General features: G+C 40.8%; 1 protein-coding gene across 5 annotated transcripts in view; it reads right to left on the bottom strand.

Moving 5' to 3' along the window:
- The window catches only part of mffa (mitochondrial fission factor a), a 59,206-nt gene extending 37,964 nt beyond the window's left edge, over positions 1 to 21,242 (bottom strand). The window contains exons 1-3 of one of the 5 annotated variants that reach the window (XM_034168134.1): positions 21,078 to 21,133; positions 9,218 to 9,330; positions 8,876 to 9,107 (exon numbers count right to left, since the gene is read on the bottom strand). In XM_034168134.1, the coding sequence (XP_034024025.1) occupies positions 8,876 to 9,089 (214 nt within the window). In that variant the 5' untranslated portion in view covers positions 9,090 to 9,107; positions 9,218 to 9,330; positions 21,078 to 21,133. Of the gene's footprint in view, positions 1 to 8,875; positions 9,108 to 9,217; positions 9,331 to 21,077 lie in introns of all 5 variants that reach the window. The other 4 variants (XM_034168132.1, XM_034168133.1, XM_034168135.1 and 1 more) reach the window with 4 other exon arrangements.
- Between the last annotated feature and the right edge of the window lie 667 nt (positions 21,243 to 21,909).

The raw sequence follows: 21,909 nt of genomic DNA, 5'->3' as shown, positions 1-21,909 counted from the left end.
ATCCCGAGAAGACTAAAGACGAGCCGCGACACGCGCTTACTGGGAATTCCTCGTTCATGGGAAATAATTGCAATCCCCATCACGAGTGGGGTTCATCGGGTTATATACACACACACACACACACACACACATATATATATATATATATATATATATATATATATATATATATATATACACGAGGTCTATTAGAAAAGTATCCGACCTTATTATTTTTTTTCAAAAACCATATGGATTTGAATCACGTGTGATTGCGTCAGACACGCTTGAACCCTCGTGCGCATGCGTGAGTTTTTCCATGCCGGTCGGTTGCGTCATTCGCCTGTGAGCAGGCTTTGAGTGAGGAGTGGTCCAGCCCCCTCGTCGGATTTTCATTGTCAGGAAATGGTGGAATGATTTGGGCTTTTTTTTCCATCAGAATTTTTTCAGAAACTGTTAGAGACTGGCAGCTGGAAACCATTAGAAAAATTTATCTGGCTTTCGGTGAAAATGTTACGGGCTTCACAGAGAATAATGAGTGTTACTGTCGCTTTAAGGACGGCCCCCATCGGCTGTGGGGCGCGCTGCGCTCCGAAGCCGCCATCGACAGGCTGAATGACCATTTCATTTCTAAACGGATGGCTGTCTGGATCCGTGACCATCGTGTGCCATTTCTCTGGTTATCACAAGAGCTGGACATCAAACATTTTCCGGCAGATTTCACTTTTAACAAGAGATTTTGTCATGGAAAGCCGAGCGGAGGCTTCGCGCGTCACGATGGATTCGCTACTGGAGCGAGACAAAACCACCTCCGTTTTGGTCTCACAGGATGGCTTTGAGATGGCGTTCAGACAGCTGTCGGTGGTTTTTCCATGAAGTGATTATCCGAGAAATTGTGGATGTGCCTGGACATGCCAGAACATGTCCTGTGAGGCTTCATCACGGTGTTGCTTTGCGCCATGCGGCACTGCCGCGATGTGCGGAATTCCTCCGCACGTCTGTCTCAATGTGCCGAAAAAGTGCTAATGTCCACGTCTTTTCACAATTCCTGTGCTAGTCAGACGACGTCCCAGATAAAACACAGCATCCAGTTTGGAAATGAACGGCACATTCCACTGTTACAGGGGTTTTTGTCATGGAAAGAGGAGCGGAGGCTTCGCGCGTCACATACATGCATGCATGCATGCACACACGCACACATATATATATATGAGGTCTATTAGAAAAGAAACCGACCTTTTTATTTTTTCAAAAACTATATGGATTTGAATCACGTGTGATTGCGTCAGACAAGCTTGAACCCTCGTGCGCATGCGTGAGTTTTTCCACGCCTGTCGGTTGCGTCATTCGCCTGTGAGCAGGCTTTGAGTGAGGAGTGGTCCACCCCCTCGGCGGATTTTCATTGTCAGGAAATGGCGGAATGATTTGGGCTTTTTTTCCATCAGAATTTTTTCATAAACTGTTTGAGACAGGCAGCTGGAAACCATTAGAAAAATTTATGTGGCTTTCTGTGAAAATTTGTGATGAAGCCTCACGGGACATGTTCTGGCATGTCCAGGCACATCCACAATTTCTCAGATAATCACTCGATGGAAAAACCACCATCAGCTGTCTGAACGCCATCTCAAAGCCGTCCTGTGAGAACAAAACGGAGCTGTTCCTTTGTCTCGCTCCATCAGCAAATCGGTCGTGACGCGCGAAGCCTCCGCTCGGCTTTCCATGACAAAATCTCTTGTTAAAAGTGAAATCTGTCGGAAAATAGCTGATGTCCAGCTCTTGTGATAACCAGAGAAAGTGCACACGACGGTCTCGGATCCACAGAGCCATCCGTTTAGAAATGATCCGGTGGTTTGTGGCTCTCGATGGCAGCACGGAGCGCGGCATGCCGAGCGTCCTTAAAGCTGTAGTAACAGTCCTTATTCTCTGTGAAGCCTGTAAAATTTTCACCGAAAGCCAGATACATTTTTCTAATGGTTTCCAGCTGCCAGTCTAACAGTTTCTGAAAAAATTCTGATGGAAAAAAAGCCCAAATCATTCCGCCATTTCCTGACAATGAAAATCCGCCGAGGGGGTGGACCACTCCTCACTCAAAGCCTGCTCACAGGCGAATGACGCAACCGACAGGCGTGGAAAAACTCACGCATGCGCACGAGGGTTCAAGCTTGTCTGACGCAATCACACGTGATTCAAATCCATATGGTTTTTTAAAAAATAATAAAGTCGGATACTTTTCTAATAGACCTCGTGTATATATATATATATATATATATATATATATATATATATATATATATATATATATATACATATATACATATACATACACACACACACGCGTATAGCTATATATAGATTGATTTATAACAGAAAACTGTCAAAATGGGGAATAAATATAAGTGTAAAGATGATTGAATATATCAGAGCAGTAAATTCATCATTGCGTGTGAACGTGCATTAACTCATGTGCGGTTATTCTACCAGCTGCAGCTGATCCACAACGTGAATTCTGCCTTCCAGAACAGCTCTTTACATAATCATCTGAATCATCTACCTGTTGCCACATGTACAGAAGAGCTGGATTGTCATTCCTACACTCATACTGTTATATTTAATAAAAAAATAATAAGCGCAAGCAGGGGCTGCAGCTGTCGCTGCTTCAAGTACCAACAGAAATTGCACAACTTTTTTGTTGTTTCAAATACAGCAGGTGCTTGTGGCAAAATACTTGTACTTGTTAATTGTATCCACACAAAAGATTAGTTCTTCCTTATATAAGATGCCTGAACCCACTGAAGCTGACTGATGGAAATTTTATGAGTTGTTATCATTTATTTAATTAATCATTGCCTGCTTACATGATATTCAATGTAATCAAAAGTAGTCTGAGTTAAGTTTCTGTTTCTTGTGAAATGAACTGTATCAACTGTTATCTGTGTGATGTGGGAGTGAAATCAGCCACAAGACTGAAAGAATATGTGTCTTAGCTGACTTGTTAAAGGATTCTACGTTTATTATTGTCTGAATTATATTATTTTATACTTCATTTACTCATTCAATCATAATAATTATGTACCCATTCATATATGCTGCATTTAAGCTAAATGACTGCTCAGCCACAGTGATGAACTAAAGGTTGTTTCAGGACTCTGTTGACATCGAAACTTAACTGCTTACTCCCTTCTTTGTGAAAGAAACGAGCATGTTTCACAGAAAACCGTAACTCGCAAGCAACCGTTCACCCCTCCCTTTCCCCAAACGCAATGCACCCTGATGCTACGTTGTATTTTTTACGATTTTTTTCTTTTCTAATAAAAGAGCAAGCGCCGGGGGGGGGGGGGGGGGGGGGGGCGGCAGAGAGGAGCAGGGGAAGCAAGGTTGGTCTTAGGTTTGTACGCTCTCTCCGAAGCTTCTCCCCTTTGCGCAAAGCTCACAAAAGAGATCGCTGTCTAATGTTGTCTCTTTTTATGTGATTATGCTTTGAGAAACTGTGTTTTGCAGGATACGATCTCAGGCACAATTTAAGTGCCAGGTCCAGTTCGGACAACGGACCTGACACTGACCCCACACCCAGATTTAAAAATCTGGCTGAGTTTGCCCTGCAATTTCCGACGGCACATGAACGCACCAGCAGTAGCAGCCCTCACAAACCGACTTATGCACTGCGTGAAAACATTCAGCTAGTCAAAGTCAAACTAAACAATAACGTTACAAAAACTAAATAAACAATTAAAAACTGTCAAGGACGACAGCAAAACAAAACACCGAAAAATGGAGGTTTTCGTTGCCCTTTGTTCAAATTTTTCAACAGTTTAAAAATCCTGACAAAGCCCCAGCTGCAGGAACGAAGCTGTGCGAAGGTTAAACGATGCCAATGAAAGTCAACGAAAGTCCAGATTTCTTGTTTCGTTAGGGCTTCGTTGCCCTTCGTTAAGTGCCGCGTGACTGGACCACAAAGGAGGTATAGCACCTGTGATGAATTTCTGCTGTGCCCCGATGTTGTCTTATTGCCCATACTTCACAAAATGTGTTTACTACATCCTCGCTCATCTTGTCACAGTGCAAAGACAAGGCTCTTATGCAAGGATCTTTACTAACCATGGCCACTCAAAGTTATTCTGTGGCCACCAAATATCCTATAAAAGTGCTCCCTGAGGTCACTATGCGAGCCTTCACAAATGCAGCAAACCTAATCAGAACTTCCAATGTGATGATGCTGTTTGAGTCAAAAACACAAAAGGCAAACTATGAAAAACCAAAAATAAAGTTTGTCTTTGATGTAGATAGAATCTGCCTCATCTAAGGATGATATGTTCTATGGTGTATGCTGCCAATTGATTTAACTAGCTGAGAAGTCTACTACATATTTCATCAGAACCAGTGCCTTCAGGAAACGCTATAATGCATCCATAAAGTATTCACAGCATTTCACTTTTTCCACATTTTGTTATGTTACAGTCTTATTCCAAAATGGAGTAAATTCATTTGTCCCCCTCAAAATGCTACACCCCATAATGACCACATGAAAAAAGCTTTTTATTATTTTTATTTCAGTTGATGCACTTTTGGCAGCAATTACAGCCTTAATTCTTCTTGATTATGATGCCACAAACTTGGTGCACCTATCTTTGGGCAGTTTTGCCAATTCCTCTTTGCAGCACCTCTCAAGCTCCATCAGGTTGGATGGGGGGCGTTAATGCACAGACATTTTCAGATCTCTCCAGAAATGTTCAATCAGATTCAGGTCTGGGCGCTGGCTGGGCCACTCAAGGACATACACAGAGTTGTCCTGAAGCCACTCCTTTAATATCTTGGCTGTGTGCTTAGGGTCATTGTCCTGCTGAAAGATGAACAGTCACCCCAGTCTGAGATCAAGAGTGCTCTGAAGCAGGTTTTCATCCAGGATGTCTCTGTACATTACTATATTCATCTTTCCCTCAATCCTGACTCATCTTCCAGGTCCTGCTGCGGAAAAACATCCCAACAGCATGATGATGACACCACCATGCTTCACTGTAGGGATATTGCCTAGTTTCCTCCAAACATGACACCTAAAATTCACAACAAAGAGTTCAATCTTTGTCTCATCAGACCAAAGAAATTTGTTTCTCATGGTCAGAGTCCTTCAGGTGCCTTTTCCCAAACTCCAGGTGGGCTGCCATATGCCTTTTACTAAGGAGTGGCTTCCGTCTAGCCACTCTACCATACAGGCCTGATTGGTGAATTGCTATGGAGATGACTGTCCTTCTGGAAGGTTCTTCTCTCTCCACGGAGGAATGGTGGAGAGTGACCACTGAGTTCTCAGTCACATACCTGACTGATGCCCTTCTCTCCTGATCACTCAGTTTAGATGGGCAGCCAGCTCTAGGAAGAGTCCTGGTGGATCCAAACTTCTTCCATTTATGGGTGATGGAGGCCACTGTGCTCATTGGGACCTTCAAAGCAGCAGAAATGTTTCTGTATCCTTCCCCAGATTTGTGCCTTGACACAATCCTGTCTCAGAGGTCTCTAGACAATTCCTTTGACTTCATGCTTGGTTTGTGCTCTGATATGCATGGTCAACTGTGGGACCTTATATGACAGGTGTGTGGCGTGCCTTATCAAATCATGTCAAATCAACTGAATTTATCTGAGGTGGACACCAATTAAGTTGTAGAAACAGCTCAAGGATGATCAACAGAAACAGGATGCCCCTGAGCTCAATTTTAAGCTTTATGGCAAAGGCTGTGAATACCTATGTACATGTGATTTGTTCGTTGTTTTTTTTTTAAATAAATTTGCAAAAACTTCAAAAGACTTTTTTTTTAATATTGTCATTATGTGGCATTGTGTGTAGAATTCTGAGGAGAAAAATGAATTTCTTCCATTTTCAAATAAAATGTGGAAAAAGTGAAATGCTGTGAATACTTTCTGGATGCATTGCACATCACAATTCATGGACAACAGTAACAATGCTTGGAAGCACAACCTGAATTCACTCATACACTCATCTTAAACTGCTTATATGGGATTGGGTCACGGGGCAACAGCTCCAACAGGGAACCCCAGACTTCCCCTTCATGGGGCACACTGACCACCTCTGACTGGGGGATCCTGAGGCGTTCCCCAGGCCAATTAGTCCTTGGTCTTCCTCGGGGTCTCCTCCCAGATAGACGTTCCCAGGGAGGCGTCCAGGGGCATCCTTACCAGATGTCCAAGCCACGTCAGCTTTTTATGCGAAGAAGCAGCGACTCTACTCCGAGCTCCCTGCGGATGACCAAACTTTAACTTTTCACCCTATCTTTAAGAGAGACACCAGTTACCCTTCTAATGAAGCCCAATTCGGCCGCTTGTACCCGCATTCCAGTTCCTTCGGTCATGACTAGTGATGGATCCAGCAACACCGATGGGTCGGCACATGCGTTGAGCTCATGGAGCGAAACCCCATGTCGGTGTGTGTATCGCTTTGCGAAAGTCACATGACCGATACAGGAACTGTTTTGAACCGACACTGACGCACCAAAGTGGCCAAACTGTGTTTATAAGGAAGCATATCTGTCAACGGGATGCATCTGCCAAAAGAATCTTGGATGTTTTGCGGTGTATCATCAAGTTCACCAAAAGTCATGGAACAGCAGCAAACAAAAAGGAAAGTTTCAGCTGTGTGGGATCATTTTGATGTCATATTGGAAAATAAGGCATGTTTTAATTTCCTTGTTTCATCCAGCTCCTCTCAGAGCTTCCACTTAATCTATCTGAATTCAAAATCAGTTCAAAGTGACTCTTAATTTACTATTCATATTATTTTCTGCAGGTTAAATGTCACATTTGTTCAATAGAACTTTCCTGTCTAAACAAGAGCACCTCCTCAATGCTGAGACATTGTAGGGCAAAGCATGAGAATGAAGTCCCAGATACACCCAGGATGAACTCAAGTATACAGCCAGTCTACAACTTACTCACAGTTAATTTATTGATAATTAATTCCTATTAATTTATTCTTTACCTCATTTTTAACCATCAAGCTTCCAGGAAGCAGATGCTGGATGAGGCTTTGCTGAATTCCATCCTGAAGGACTGCCAGCCCCTCAACACTGTGGAGAGTGAAGGGTTCAGGGAACTGGTTCAGGTCCTTCAGCCCTCATATGTTTTGCCAACCAGAAAGGTTTGTGAGGAAATTATCTAAAGTAGTAGTTGATATATTCAACTTATTTAACTTTTAATTTAAATATATTCATTTGCTTTTGGTTTGACTTGGTGTAATTTTCAGAACATCAAACAAATGGTGGCCAAGACGTATGAGGAGGAACGGGAACGAGTGAAAAAGGAAGTACAGCAAGCTGTGGCAGTGAGTATAACAGCTGACGTGTGGACATCTGTGAACATGGAGGCCTACTTGGCTCTTACCTGTCACTACATTAATGAAAATTTGCAGTTGTCAGGCATGTTATTCAGCATTATTTGTTTGTTGTTGTTTGGAAATCATGTACTGAAATGCCACGTTGTTTTAGATGACCTTTGGCAACATCGCGACATCGAAGTGGGCAGGCAGACCAAAAGTGCCACAGCTGATGCCTTCGAGGATTTGCAGAAGTACCAGGCAGAGGCTAATATTGCTAGGTCCCAGGATCCTCTGAGATTCTGGGACAACCACAAGACAGTATATCCAAGCCTCTTCCAGCTGTCATTACAATTTCTCTGCACTCCAGCCTCATCTGTGTCCTGTGAGTGGGTGTTTTCTAAAGCTGGAGAAGTTGCATCAAACAAGCATAACAGACTTAAATTCAAGACTTTGGAACAACTTTTTTTATATATATAATAATTTGTTAAAAAAAAAAAAAATGAAATCCCAATCCACAAGCATCCTCATTCACATGTTCACTTAGAGTTTCACGTTATGTTACATGTTCGCATGATTTATTATTTAATATTTTAATTTAAATGAAGGTATGAAATGATACAAAATGGAATACAATGACTTAGATTATATTATTGTATATACTAGGCCATGAAATCAGTGTCAGTTGAGAGTGTCAACTTGGGTGCCTGTAGGGATTTTTAAGGTCCAGCAGATGTCAGTATTCAGTGACACAGTATTTAAACAGTTTGGCAGTGTGTTGAAACACTTCATGACGCCTCATTGACCCATCACTAGTCATGACCCAACCCTCATGACCATAGCTGAGAGTAGAAACGAAGACTGACCAGTAGATCGAGAGCTTCACCTTTTGGCTCAGCTCCCTTTTCATCACAACAGTACAGTAGAGTGAATGCAATACCGTCCCTGCTGCGCCGATTCTCCAGCTCATGAAACTTGAATTCAAGTAAACTTAAATAATAAAGTTATTGTTGTTATTATTAAATAATTTAAGTCTATATGAACATGAATTCATATGAACTTAAATAATATTTTCATTACATTAATGACTTTGTTTATTGAAGTATCACTGAAGGAAAGAAAGATAGTGACAATTTGTTACCAGGGTTACTTTGCTAACTGTTTTAAGTAATTATGATAATAGGTTTAATTTTGGGCCACTAAAAATGTAGCGTGGTCACCAAATTTAGGGGTTGGGTGACCTGTGGGGATAGTGCTATTCCTGTAATGTCTGCACAAACTCATCAAACAGTGGAACACAAACTTTGTCTTGCGCACACACTGTAGTGTTTTTCTACAGCGGAACATGATAAAACATTGCCTTATTATTATTTTTTTCTCTCTCCATCAATCACAACCTGTTTTACAGCCCACCCCCACCCACCCCTCCTGCAAGGCAAGGACTACCATAAGGACAAATGATGTAATATGGATGCTATTATTCTGTAGGTCCAGGTCCTCTGCATTACACTGATACATTTATGATGTGACAGCCTGACATCATATCATCACAGTGCATAGCCACATTTACAGCTTATTTACCTGCAACCACAATCCTCTCTGGGACTTGCATTATGACACTATGGATTATTGCCTGGTTTTCAGCGCTGGTGTCGCCGTGGGGTTGAGGCGCAACTTTGAGCATCTCAGGGATGCGCATCCTCTGGCTGATTCCCTCAGTGTACTCCAGCTCATACTGGATGCGGTTCATCTCTGCCATCTCTGCTGTGGGGGAGGGGAAAGCTGCTGTGCTCATTTGGCTGTTCAGAAAGACCTGGAAGGAACACAATATGCATTATTACAAACACAAAGGTCATTAAAAGAAAAAATGCAGGAAGTAATCCCCTTAGTTTCAGTTTCTTGTGTGGCTGATAGTCAGCACACCTTCCAGCACTTCAGCTATGACACAAACCAGCTACAGGCGAATAGCATGGCACAGACATAAAGTATAACCTCCTGATACTCGGTGATCTGGGAGCAGGAGGTGGTGAACATTCCTGACACCATCATGAGATGAAAACATACTTCTGTTTATACACAAAGACTGAATTGTTAACACCAGCCAATATGACTTGGGTAAAGTTAGAAAGATATTCACAGATTCGAAGTTCACGGCTCAATAGATCTTAAGAGAAACATTGTAGAAAGACAAACACCACTAGTTTCTAACCTCAGGAAGGTAGACAACGAGCTACAACCTTATTTTTATCCATATGAGTCGTCCTCTGAGCTGAAAAAAATAACACTGATCTGAACAGGCAGGCGGCAGAGAAACGGAAGCTTAGGGACCGTCTACAAAGTGCATACATGGAAAAAAAAAGAATGAAAATTATTGAATAAATCATTGTAATAAGGAGTGATATTACCAAATTCACTGCACACATCAGTGGGGTCCTGCTGATTATATTACAGAGCTCAGTTTGGAAAATGCCATTATTAAAAACTGCAGAAATTTATTTAATTTTTTTAATTTTTAATAGCATCAAAGTCACAAGGTGTGGTGTCACCAAATTCACTGCACACAACAGCCATGTCCTGTTGATTATACTACAGCACTCAGTTTGAAAAAAAGTAATTTAAAAAAAATTTGGAGAATTTTTAATTGATTATATTTTCAATAGCATCAAAGTCATAAGGTGTAGTGACACAAAATTTACTGCACACAACAGTGGTGTCCTGCTGACTATACTACAACACTGACTTTTGGAAAAAGTCATTTTCAAAAATTTTGGAGAATTTTTTTATTGTTTAAATTTTCAATAGCATCAAAGTCATAAGGTGTAGTGACACAAAATTTACTGCACACAACAGTGGTGTCCTGCTGATTATACTACAACACTCACTTTTGGAAAAAGTCATTTTAAAAACATTTTGGAGAATTTTTTGTTGTTTAAATTTTCAATAGCATCAAAGTCACAAGGTGTGGTGTCACCAAATTCACTGCACACAACAGCCATGTCCCGTTGATTATACTACAGCACTCAGTTTGAAAAAAGTAATTTTAAAAAAATTGAGAATTTTTAATTGATTATATTTTCAATAGCATCAAAGTCATAAGGTGTAGTGACACAAAATTTACTGCACACAACAGTGGTGTCCTGCTGATTATACAACAACACTCACTTTGGGAAAAAGTCATTTTAAAAAATTTTGGAGAATTTTTTATTGTTTAAATTTTCAATAGCATCCAAGTCATAAGGTGTAGTGACACAAAATTTACTGCACACAACAGTGGTGTCCTGTTGATTATCCTACAACACTAAGTTTGGGAAAAAGTCATTTTCAAAAATTTTGGAGAATTTTTGATTGTTTTTATTTTCAATAACATCAAAGTCATAAGGTGTGGTGTCGCCAAATTCACTGAATTTTGTGTCACAACACCACACCATCATGGTGCCACACCATCTTGCCTCTACTGGTGGTTGGCTCTCACTGCGGTATTGTATCACTTCCTGTTCCGGAGCACAGCGGTGTTTTTCTGTATCTGTTAGCTGTTTAATCTGCGCAGTTAGATTGATCTAGTTATCTAGATTACGATTTGTTTCCCCAGTGTAATCTTTACGTGCCTTAACTAAAGCACTCCTTCTGCTGAATCACCTCTAAATTATTCACTTTGCGTGTTTTTAGGAATCTGCTAGGTTAGCGTAGCTACTAGCTCTTAGCCGATTTAGCATGGCGGCTTCTCCTGTCTCTCCCACACTTTTCTGCTCTGGGTGTGAAATGTTTAGTTATTCCTCGGCCTCCTTTAGCAGTAATGGTACTTGTAATAAGTGTAGCTTATTCGTAGCTTTGGAGGCCAGGCTGGGCGAATTGGAGACTCAGCTCCGCACCGTGGAAAATTCTACAGCTAGCCAGGCCCCTGTAGTCGGTGCGGACCAAGGTAGCTTAGCCGCCGTTAGTTCCCCCCTGGCAGATCCCAAGCAGGCTGACTGGGTGACTGTGAGGAGGAAGCGTAGTTCTAAACAGAAGCCCCGTGTACACCGCCAACCCGTTCACATTTCTAACCGTTTTTCCCCACTCGACGACACACCCGCCGAGGATCAAACTCTGGTTATTGGCGACTCTATTTTGAGAAATGTGAAGTTAGCGACACCAGCAACCATAGTCAATTGTCTTCCGGGGGCCAGAGCAGGCGACATTGAAGGAAATTTGAAACTGCTGGCTAAGGCTAAGCGTAAATTTGGTAAGATTGTAATTCACGTCGGCAGTAATGACACCCGGTTACGCCAATCGGAGGTCACTAAAATTAACATTAAATCGGTGTGTAACTTTGCAAAAACAATGTCGGACTCTGTAGTTTTCTCTGGGCACCTCCCCAATCGGACCGGGAGTGACATGTTTAGCCGCCTGTTCTCCTTGAATTGCTGGCTGTCTGAGTGGTGTCCAAAAAATGAGGTGGGCTTCATAGATAATTGGCAAAGCTTCTGGGGAAAACCTGGTCTTGTTAGGAGAGACGGCATCCATCCCACTTTGGATGGAGCAGCTCTCATTTCTAGAAATCTGGCCAATTTTCTTAAATCCTCCAAACCGTGACTATCCAGGGTTCAATCAATTCAATCAATTTTTTTTTTTATATAGCGCCAAATCACAACAAACAGTTGCCCCAAGGCGCTTTATATTGTAAGGCAAGGCCATACAATAATGATGTAAAACCCCAACGGTCAAAACGACCCCCTGTGAGCAAGCACTTGGCTACAGTGGGAAGGAAAAACTCCCTTTTAACAGGAAGAAACCTCCAGCAGAACCAGGCTCAGGGAGGGGCAGTCTTCTGCTGGGACTGGTTGGGGCTGAGGGAGAGAACCAGGAAAAAGACATGCTGTGGAGGGGAGCAGAGATCGATCACTAATGATTAAATGCAGAGTGGTGCATACAGAGCAAAAAGAGAAAGAAACAGTGCATCATGGAAACCCCCCAGCAGTCTACGTCTATAGCAGCATAACTAAGGGATGGTTCAGGGTCACCTGATCCAGCCCTAACTATAAGCTTTAGCAAAAAGGAAAGTTTTAAGCCTAATCTTAAAAGTAGAGAGGGTGTCTGTCTCCCTGATCTGAATTGGGAGCTGGTTCCACAGGAGAGGAGCCTGAAAGCTGAAGGCTCTGCCTCCCATTCTACTCTTACAAACCCTAGGAACTACAAGTAAGCCTGCAGTCTGAGAGCGAAGCGCTCTATTGGGGTGATATGGTACTACGAGGTCCCTAAGATAAGATGGGACCTGATTATTCAAAACCTTATAAGTAAGAAGAAGAATTTTAAATTCTATTCTAGAATTAACAGGAAGCCAATGAAGAGAGGCCAATATGGGTGAGATATGCTCTCTCCTTCTAGTCCCCGTCAGCACTCTAGCTGCAGCATTTTGAATTAACTGAAGGCTTTTTAGGGAACTTTTAGGACAACCTGATAATAATGAATTACAATAGTCCAGCCTAGAGGAAATAAATGCATGAATTAGTTTTTCAGCATCACTCTGAGACAAGACCTTTCTGATTTTAGAGATATTGCGTAAATGCAAAAAAGCAGTCCTACATATTTGTTTAATATGCGCTTTGAATGACATATCCTGATCAAAAATGACTCCAAGATTTCTCACAGTATTACTAGAGGTCAGGGTAATGCCATCCAGAGTAAGGATCTGGTTAGACACCATGTTTCTAAGATTTGTGGGGCCAAGTACAATAACTTCAGTTTTATCTGAGTTTAAAAGCAGGAAATTAGAGGTCATCCATGTCTTTATGTCTGTAAGACAATCCTGCAGTTTAGCTAATTGGTGTGTGTCCTCTGGCTTCATGGATAGATAAAGCTGGGTATCATCTGCGTAACAATGAAAATTTAAGCAATACCGTCTAATAATACTGCCTAAGGGAAGCATATATAAAGTGAATAAAATTGGTCCTAGCACAGAACCTTGTGGAACTCCATAATTAACTTTAGTCTGTGAAGAAGATTCCCCATTTACATGAACAAATTGTAATCTATTAGACAAATATGATTCAAACCACCGCAGCGCAGTGCCTTTAATACCTATGGCATGCTCTAATCTCTGTAATAAAATTTTATGGTCAACAGTATCAAAAGCAGCACTGAGGTCTAACAGAACAAGCACAGAGATGAGTCCACTGTCCGAGGCCATAAGAAGATCATTTGTAACCTTCACTAATGCTGTTTCTGTACTATGATGAATTCTAAAACCTGACTGAAACTCTTCAAATAGACCATTCCTCTGCAGATGATCAGTTAGCTGTTTTACAACTACCCTTTCAAGAATTTTTGAGAGAAAAGGAAGGTTGGAGATTGGCCTATAATTAGCTAAGATAGCTGGGTCAAGTGATGGCTTTTTAAGTAATGGTTTAATTACTGCCACCATAAAAGCCTGTGGTACATAGCCAACTAACAAAGATAGATTGATCATATTTAAGATCGAAGCATTAAATAATGGTAGGGCTTCCTTGAGCAGCCTGGTAGGAATGGGGTCTAATAAACATGTTGATGGTTTGGATGAAGTGACTAATGAAAATAACTCAGACAGAACAATCGGAGAGAAAGAGTCTAACCAAATACCGGCATCACTGAAAGCAGCCAAAGATAACGATACGTCTTTGGGATGGTTATGAGTAATTTTTTCTCTAATAGTTAAAATTTTGTTAGCAAAGAAAGTCATGAACTCATTACTAGTTAAAGATAATGGAATACTCAGCTCAATAGAGCTCTGACTCTTTGTCAGCCTGGCTACAGTGCTGAAAAGAAACCTGGGGTTGTTCTTATTTTCTTCAATTAGTGGTGAGTAGAAAGATGTCCTAGCTTTACGGAGGGCTTTTTTATAGAGCAACAGACTCTTTTTCCAGGCTAAGTGAAGATCTTCTAAATTAGTGAGACGCCATTTCCTCTCCAACTTACGGGTTATCTGCTTTAAGCTACGAGTTTGTGAGTTATACCATGGAGTCAGACACTTCTGATTTAAAGCTCTCTTTTTCAGAGGAGCTACAGCATCCAAAGTTGTCTTCAATGAGGATGTAAAACTATTGACGAGATACTCTATCTCCCTTACAGAGTTTAGGTAGCTACTCTGCACTGTGTTGTTATATGGCATTAGAGAACATAAAGAAGGAATCATATCCTTAAACCTAGTTACAGCGCTTTCTGAAAGACTTCTAGTGTAATGAAACTTATTCCCTACTGCAGGGTAGTCCATCAGAGTAAATGTAAATGTTATTAAAAAATGATCAGACAGAAGGGAGTTTTCAGGGAATACTGTTAAGTCTTCTATTTCCATACCATAAGTCAGAACAAGATCTAAGATATGATTAAAGTGGTGGGTGGACTCATTTACTTTTTGAGCAAAGCCAATAGAGTCTAATAATAGATTAAATGCAGTGTTGAGGCTGTCATTCTCAGCATCTGTGTGGATGTTAGAATCGCCCACTATAATTATCTTATCTGAGCTAAGCACTAAGTCAGACAAAAGGTCTGAAAATTCACAGAGAAACTCACAGTAACGACCAGGTGGACGATAGATAATAACAAATAAAACTGGTTTTTGGGACTTCCAATTTGGATGGACAAGACTAAGAGACAAGCTTTCAAATGAATTAAAGCTCTGTCTGGGTTTTTGATTAATTAATAAGCTGGAATGGAAGATTGCTGCTAATCCACCGCCCCGGCCCGTGCTACGAGCATTCTGACAGTTAGTGTGACTCGGGGGTGTTGACTCATTTAAACTAACATATTCATCCTGCTGTAACCAGGTTTCTGTTAGGCAGAATAAATCAATATGTTGATCAATTATTATATCATTTACCAACAGGGACTTAGAAGAGAGAGACCTAATGTTTAATAGACCACATTTAACTGTTTTAGTCTGTGGTGCAGTTGAAGGTGCTATATTATTTTTTCTTTTTGAATTTTTATGCTTAAATAGATTTTTGCTGGTTATTGGTAGTCTGGGAGCAGGCACCGTCTCTACGGGGATGGGGTAATGAGGGGATGGCAGGGGGAGAGAAGCTGCAGAGAGGTGTGTAAGACTACAACTCTGCTTCCTGGTCCCAACCCTGGATAGTCACGGTTTGGAGGATTTAAGAAAATTAGCCAGATTTCTAGAAATGAGAGCTGCTCCATCCAAAGTGGGATGGATGCCGTCTCTCCTAACAAGACCAGGTTTTCCCCAGAAGCTTTGCCAATTATCTATGAAGCCCACCTCATTTTTTGGACACCACTCAGACAGCCAGCAATTCAAGGAGAACATGCGGCTAAACATGTCACTCCCGGTCTGATTGGGGAGGGGCCCAGAGAAAACTACAGAGTCCGACATTGTTTTTGCAAAGTTACACACCGATTTAATGTTAATTTTAGTGACCTCCGATTGGCGTAACCGGGTGTCATTACTGCCGACGTGAATTACAATCTTACCAAATGTACGCTTAGCCTTAACCAGCAGTTTCAAATTTCCTTCAATGTCGCCTGCTCTGGCCCCCGGAAGACAATTGACTATGGTTGCTGGTGTCGCTAACTTCACATTTCTCAAAACAGAGTCGCCAATAACCAGAGTTTGATCCTCGGCGGGTGTGTCGTCGAGTGGGGAAAAACGGTTAGAAATGTGAACGGGTTGGCGGTGTACACGGGGCTTCTGTTTAGGGCTACGCTTCCTCCTCACAGTCACCCAGTCAGCCTGCTTTCCCGGCTGCTCGGGATCTGCCAGGGGGGAACTAACGGCGGCTAAGCTACCTTGGTCCGCACCGACTACAGGGGCCTGGCTAGCTGTAGAATTTTCCACGGTGCGGAGCCGAGTATCCAATTCGCCCAGCCTGGCCTCCAAAGCTACGAATAAGCTACACTTATTACAAGTACCATTACTGCTAAAGGAGGCCGAGGAATAACTAAACATTTCACACCCAGAGCAGAAAAGTGCGGGAGAGACAGGAGAAGCCGCCATGCTAAATCGGCTAAGAGCTAGTAGCTACGCTAAGCTAGCGGATTCCTAAAAACACGCAAAGTGAATAATGTGTAAATAATTTAGAGGTGATTCAGCAGAATGAGTGCTTTAGTTAAGGCACGTAAAGATTACACTGGGAAACAAATCATAATCTAGATAACTAGATCAATCTAACTGCGCAGATTAAACAGCTAACAGATACAGAAAAACACCGCTGTGCTCCGGAACAGGAAGTGATACAATACCGCAGTGAGAGCCAACCACTTGGGACCAGGAAGCAGAGTTGTAGTCTTACACACCTCTCTGCAGCTTCTCTCCCCCTGCCATCCCCTCATTACCCCATCCCCGTAGAGACGGTGCCTGCTCCCAGACCACCAACAACCAGCAAAAATCTATTTAAGCATAAAAATTCAAAAAGAAAAAATAATATAGCACCTTCAACTGCACCACAGACTAAAACAGTTAAATGTGGTCTATTAAACATTAGGTCTCTCTCTTCTAAGTCCCTGTTGGTAAATGATATAATAATTGATCAACATATTGATTTATTCTGCCTAACAGAAACCTGGTTACAGCAGGATGAATATGTTAGTTTAAATGAGTCAACACCCCCGAGTCACACTAACTGTCAGAATGCTCGTAGCACGGGCCGAGGATTAGCAGCAATCTTCCATTCCAGCTTATTAATTAATCAAAAACCCAGACAGAGCTTTAATTCATTTGAAAGCTTGACTCTTAGTCTTGTCCATCCAAATTGGAAGTCCCAAAAACCAGTTTTATTTGTTATTATCTATCGTCCACCTGGTCGTTACTGTGAGTTTCTCTGTGAATTTCAGACCTTTTGTCTGACTTAGTGCTTAGCTCAGATAAGATAATTATAGTGGGCGATTTTAACATCCACACAGATGCTGAGAATGACAGCCTCAACACTGCATTTAGTCTATTATTAGACTCTATTGGCTTTGCTCAAAAAGTAAATGAGTCCACCCACCACTTTAATCATATCTTAGATCTTGTTCTGACTTATGGTATGGAAATAGAAGACTTAACAGTATTCCCTGAAAACTCCCTTCTGTCTGATCATTTCTTAATAACATTTACATTTACTCTGATGGACTACCCAGCAGTGGGGAATAAGTTTCATTACACTAGAAGTCTTTCAGAAAGCGCTGTAACTAGGTTTAAGGATATGATTCCTTCTTTATGTTCTCTAATGCCATATACCAACACAGTGCAGAGTAGCTACCTAAACTCTGTAAGGGAGATAGAGTATCTCGTCAATAGTTTTACATCCTCATTGAAGACAACTTTGGATGCTGTAGCTCCTCTGAAAAAGAGAGCTTTAAATCAGAAGTGCCTGACTCCGTGGTATAACTCACAAACTCGCAGCTTAAAGCAGATAACCCGTAAGTTGGAGAGGAAATGGCGTCTCACTAATTTAGAAGATCTTCACTTAGCCTGGAAAAAGAGTCTGTTGCTCTATAAAAAAGCCCTCCGTAAAGCTAGGACATCTTTCTACTCATCACTAATTGAAGAAAATAAGAACAACCCCAGGTTTCTTTTCAGCACTGTAGCCAGGCTGACAAAGAGTCAGAGCTCTATTGAGCTGAGTATTCCATTAACTTTAACTAGTAATGACTTCATGACTTTCTTTGCTAACAAAATTTTAACTATTAGAGAAAAAATTACTCATAACCATCCCAAAGACGTATTGTTATCTTAGGCTGCTTTCAGTGATGCCGGTATTTGGTTAGACTCTTTCTCTCTGATTGTTCTGTCTGAGTTATTTTCATTAGTTACTTCATCCAAACCATCAACATGTTTATTAGACCCCATTCCTACCAGGCTGCTCAAGGAAGCCCTACCATTATTTAATGCTTCGATCTTAAATATGATCAATCTATCTTTGTTAGTTGGCTATGTACCACAGGCTTTTAAGGTGGCAGTAATTAAACCATTACTTAAAAAGCCATCACTTGACCCAGCTATCTTAGCTAATTATAGGCCAATCTCCAACCTTCCTTTTCTCTCAAAAATTCTTGAAAGGGTAGTTGTAAAACAGCTAACTGATCATCTGCAGAGGAATGGTCTATTTGAAGAGTTTCAGTCAGGTTTTACAATTCATCATAGTACAGAAACAGCATTAGTGAAGGTTACAAATGATCTTCTTATGGCCTCGGACAGTGGACTCGTCTCTGTGCTTGTTCTGTTGGACCTCAGTGCTGCTTTTGATACTGTTGACCATAAAATTTTATTACAGAGATTAGAGCATGCCATAGGTATTAAAGGCACTGCGCTGCGGTGGTTTGAATCATATTTGTCTAATAGATTACAATTTGTTCATGTAAATGGGGAATCTTCTTCACAGACTAAAGTTAATTATGGAGTTCCACAAGGTTCTGTGCTAGGACCAATTTTATTCACTTTATACATGCTTCCCTTAGGCAGTATTATTAGACGGTATTGCTTAAATTTTCATTGTTACGCAGATGATACCCAGCTTTATCTATCCATGAAGCCAGAGGACACACACCAATTAGCTAAACTGCAGGATTATCTTACAGACATAAAGACATGGATGACCTCTAATTTCCTGCTTTTAAACTCAGATAAAACTGAAGTTATTGTACTTGGCCCCACAAATCTTAGAAACATGGTGTCTAACCAGATCCTTACTCTGGATGGCATTACCCTGACCTCTAGTAATACTGTGAGAAATCTTGGAGTCATTTTTTATCAGGATATGTCATTCAAAGCGCATATTAAACAAATATGTAGGACTGCTTTTTTGCATTTACGCAATATCTCTAAAATCAGAAAGGTCTTGTCTCAGAGTGATGCTGAAAAACTAATTCATGCATTTATTTCCTCTAGGCTGGACTATTGTAATTCATTATTATCAGGTTGTCCTAAAAGTTCCCTAAAAAGCCTTCAGTTAATTCAAAATGCTGCAGCTAGAGTACTGACGGGGACTAGGAGAGAGCATATCTCACCCATATTGGCCTCTCTTCATTGGCTTCCTGTTAATTCTAGAATAGAATTTAAAATTCTTCTTCTTACTTATAAGGTTTTGAATAATCAGGTCCCTCTTATCTTAGGGACCTCGTAGTACCATATCACCCCAATAGAGCACTTCGCTCTCAGACTGCAGGCTTACTTGTAGTTCCTAGGGTTTGTAAGAGTAGAATGGGAGGCAGAGCCTTCAGCTTTCAGGCTCCTCTCCTGTGGAACCAGCTCCCAATTCAGATCAGGGAGACAGACACCCTCTCTACTTTTAAGATTAGGCTTAAAACTTTCCTTTTTGCTAAAGCTTATAGTTAGGGCTGGATCAGGTGACCCTGAACCATCCCTTAGTTATGCTGCTATAGACGTAAACTGCTGGGGGGTTCCCATGATGCACTGTTTCTTTCTCTTTTTGCTCTGTATGCACCACTCTGCATTTAATCATTAGTGATCGATCTCTGCTCCCCTCCACAGCATGTCTTTTTCCTGGTTCTCTCCCTCAGCCCCAACCAGTCCCAGAAGACTGCCCCTCCCTGAGCCTGGTTCTGCTGGAGGTTTCTTCCTGTTAAAAGGGAGTTTTTCCTTCCCACTGTAGCCAAGTGCTTGCTCACAGAGGGTCGTTTTGACCGTTGGGGTTTTACATAATTATTGTATGGCCTTGCCTTACAATATAAAGCGCCTTGGGGCAACTGTTTGTTGTGATTTGGCGCTATATAAAAAAAATTGATTGATTGATTGATGACTTTGATGCTATTGAAAATTTAAACAATCAAAAATTCTCCAAAATTTTTGAAAATGACTTTTTCCAAAAGTGAGTGTTGTAGTATAATCAGTAGGACACCACTGTTGTGTGCAGTGAATTGTGTGACACTACACCAAATGACTTTGATGCTATTGAAAATTAAAACAATCAAAAATTCTCCCAAATTTTTTTAAAATGACTTTTTCCCAAAGTGAGTGTTGTAGTATAATCAGCAGGACACCCCTGTTGTGTGCAGTAAATTTTGTGTCACTACACCTTATGACTTTGATGCTATTGAAAATTTAAACAATCAAAAATTCTCCAAAATTTTTTAAATGACTTTTTCCAAAAGTGAGTGTTGTAGTATAATCAGCAGGACACCACTGTTGTGTGCAGTAAATTTTGTGTCACTACACCTTATGACTTTGATGCTATTGAAAATTTAAAAAATAAAAAAATTCTGCAAAGTTTTTTATAATGCCATTTTTCCAAACTGAGCTCTGTAGTATAATCAGCAGGACCCCACTGATGTGTGCAGTGAATATGGTGATATCACTCCTTATTACAGTGATTTATTCAATAATTTTCTGGTGTCTTTTTTTCCATGTATGCACTTTGTAGACGGTCCCTAAGCTTCCGTTTCTCTGCCGCCTGCCTGTTCAGATCAGTGTTACTTTTTTAAGCTCAGAGGACGGCTCATATGGATAAAAATAAGGTTGTAGCTCGTTGTCTACCTTCCTGAGGTTAGAAACTAGTGGTGTTTGTCTTTCTACAACGTTTCTCTTAAGATCTATTGAGCCGTGAACTTCGAATCTGTGAACATCTTTCTAACTTTACCTAAGTGCCAATATGCTAAAAATAAACCTCGATTATAAACGATACTAATTGAGGGTAATACAGACATTTCCTTATTTATGAAGCAATTTTGTTGTCAAGTAATTCTTTGGATGTTAAGGAAATCACTTAAACTGCCATAATATAAAACTAACATTCGTTTTTAACTGAAGATCTAAACACCTACATAACAAATTAGCAAAATTTCAAGCTAGCGCTCTAACATTAGCTTCGGGTCTTACCTTTTGATTTCTTTTAAAGAGAGGCACAGCACCACTGACAATAAAATTGTAAACCATATAAATAAATAAATAAATCCACCAATATTCTGAATGGAGCAAGTTTATGTTAAAGTATCACGAATTATGAGAGCCCAGCATCTCCACTGGTGTTGCTAACAGGCTTCTTCGGTATGAAAGACGCGGCGGCCGCATCCAATTTACGATGCATTACCGCCACCTGCTGCTCTGGAGAGCGGCCTACAGCATTTAAATGTTACTGCTGTCTGATACAAATGAAAGAAAATGGCCCCGAAAGGAGATCATATTGCACAAAAATAAGTTTTTAGCTACCTTTGATGTCTATCTATAATACACATAACATCAGAAGTCTTGCTTATACCTAGTTTTCAGTCATTCATTTAGTCAAGAAATAGACTTCTACTAGCTGTTGGGTATCATCAGATGATGCTCTCACATGATGTACAGGAGTGTTCTAAAAATGTGTTCATGAATTAAAAAATATGAAACCATTTTGGAAAATAATTTTTTGGGCATTTCAAATTTTGTCTTATTGGCATACCAAAGAAGAAAAACATCAGTAGTTCTATTTATACAGCAAAGCAAGGTCATCTGAAGCTTGTGCGCAGCACCACAAATGTTAATACTAAGTCCATTCAGGTTTTCCTTTGTTTTCACTTGGGGTCACCACAGGAGATCCAAAGTGGATCTGCATGTTGATTTGTCACAAGTTTTACACAGGAGGCCCTTGCTGACACAACTCCACATTACATGGAGAATGGTCAGGGGTGACTGTGAACTGCAAACCTTCTATTCTTTAAAAAAGTGCACTAAC

This window comes from Thalassophryne amazonica, chromosome 4 (genome assembly GCF_902500255.1).
Source record: "Thalassophryne amazonica chromosome 4, fThaAma1.1, whole genome shotgun sequence".
NCBI lineage: Eukaryota > Metazoa > Chordata > Actinopteri > Batrachoidiformes > Batrachoididae > Thalassophryne > Thalassophryne amazonica.
The sequence above is the reverse complement of the archived record's forward strand: the minus strand, read 5'-3'. Positions and strand labels throughout refer to the sequence as shown.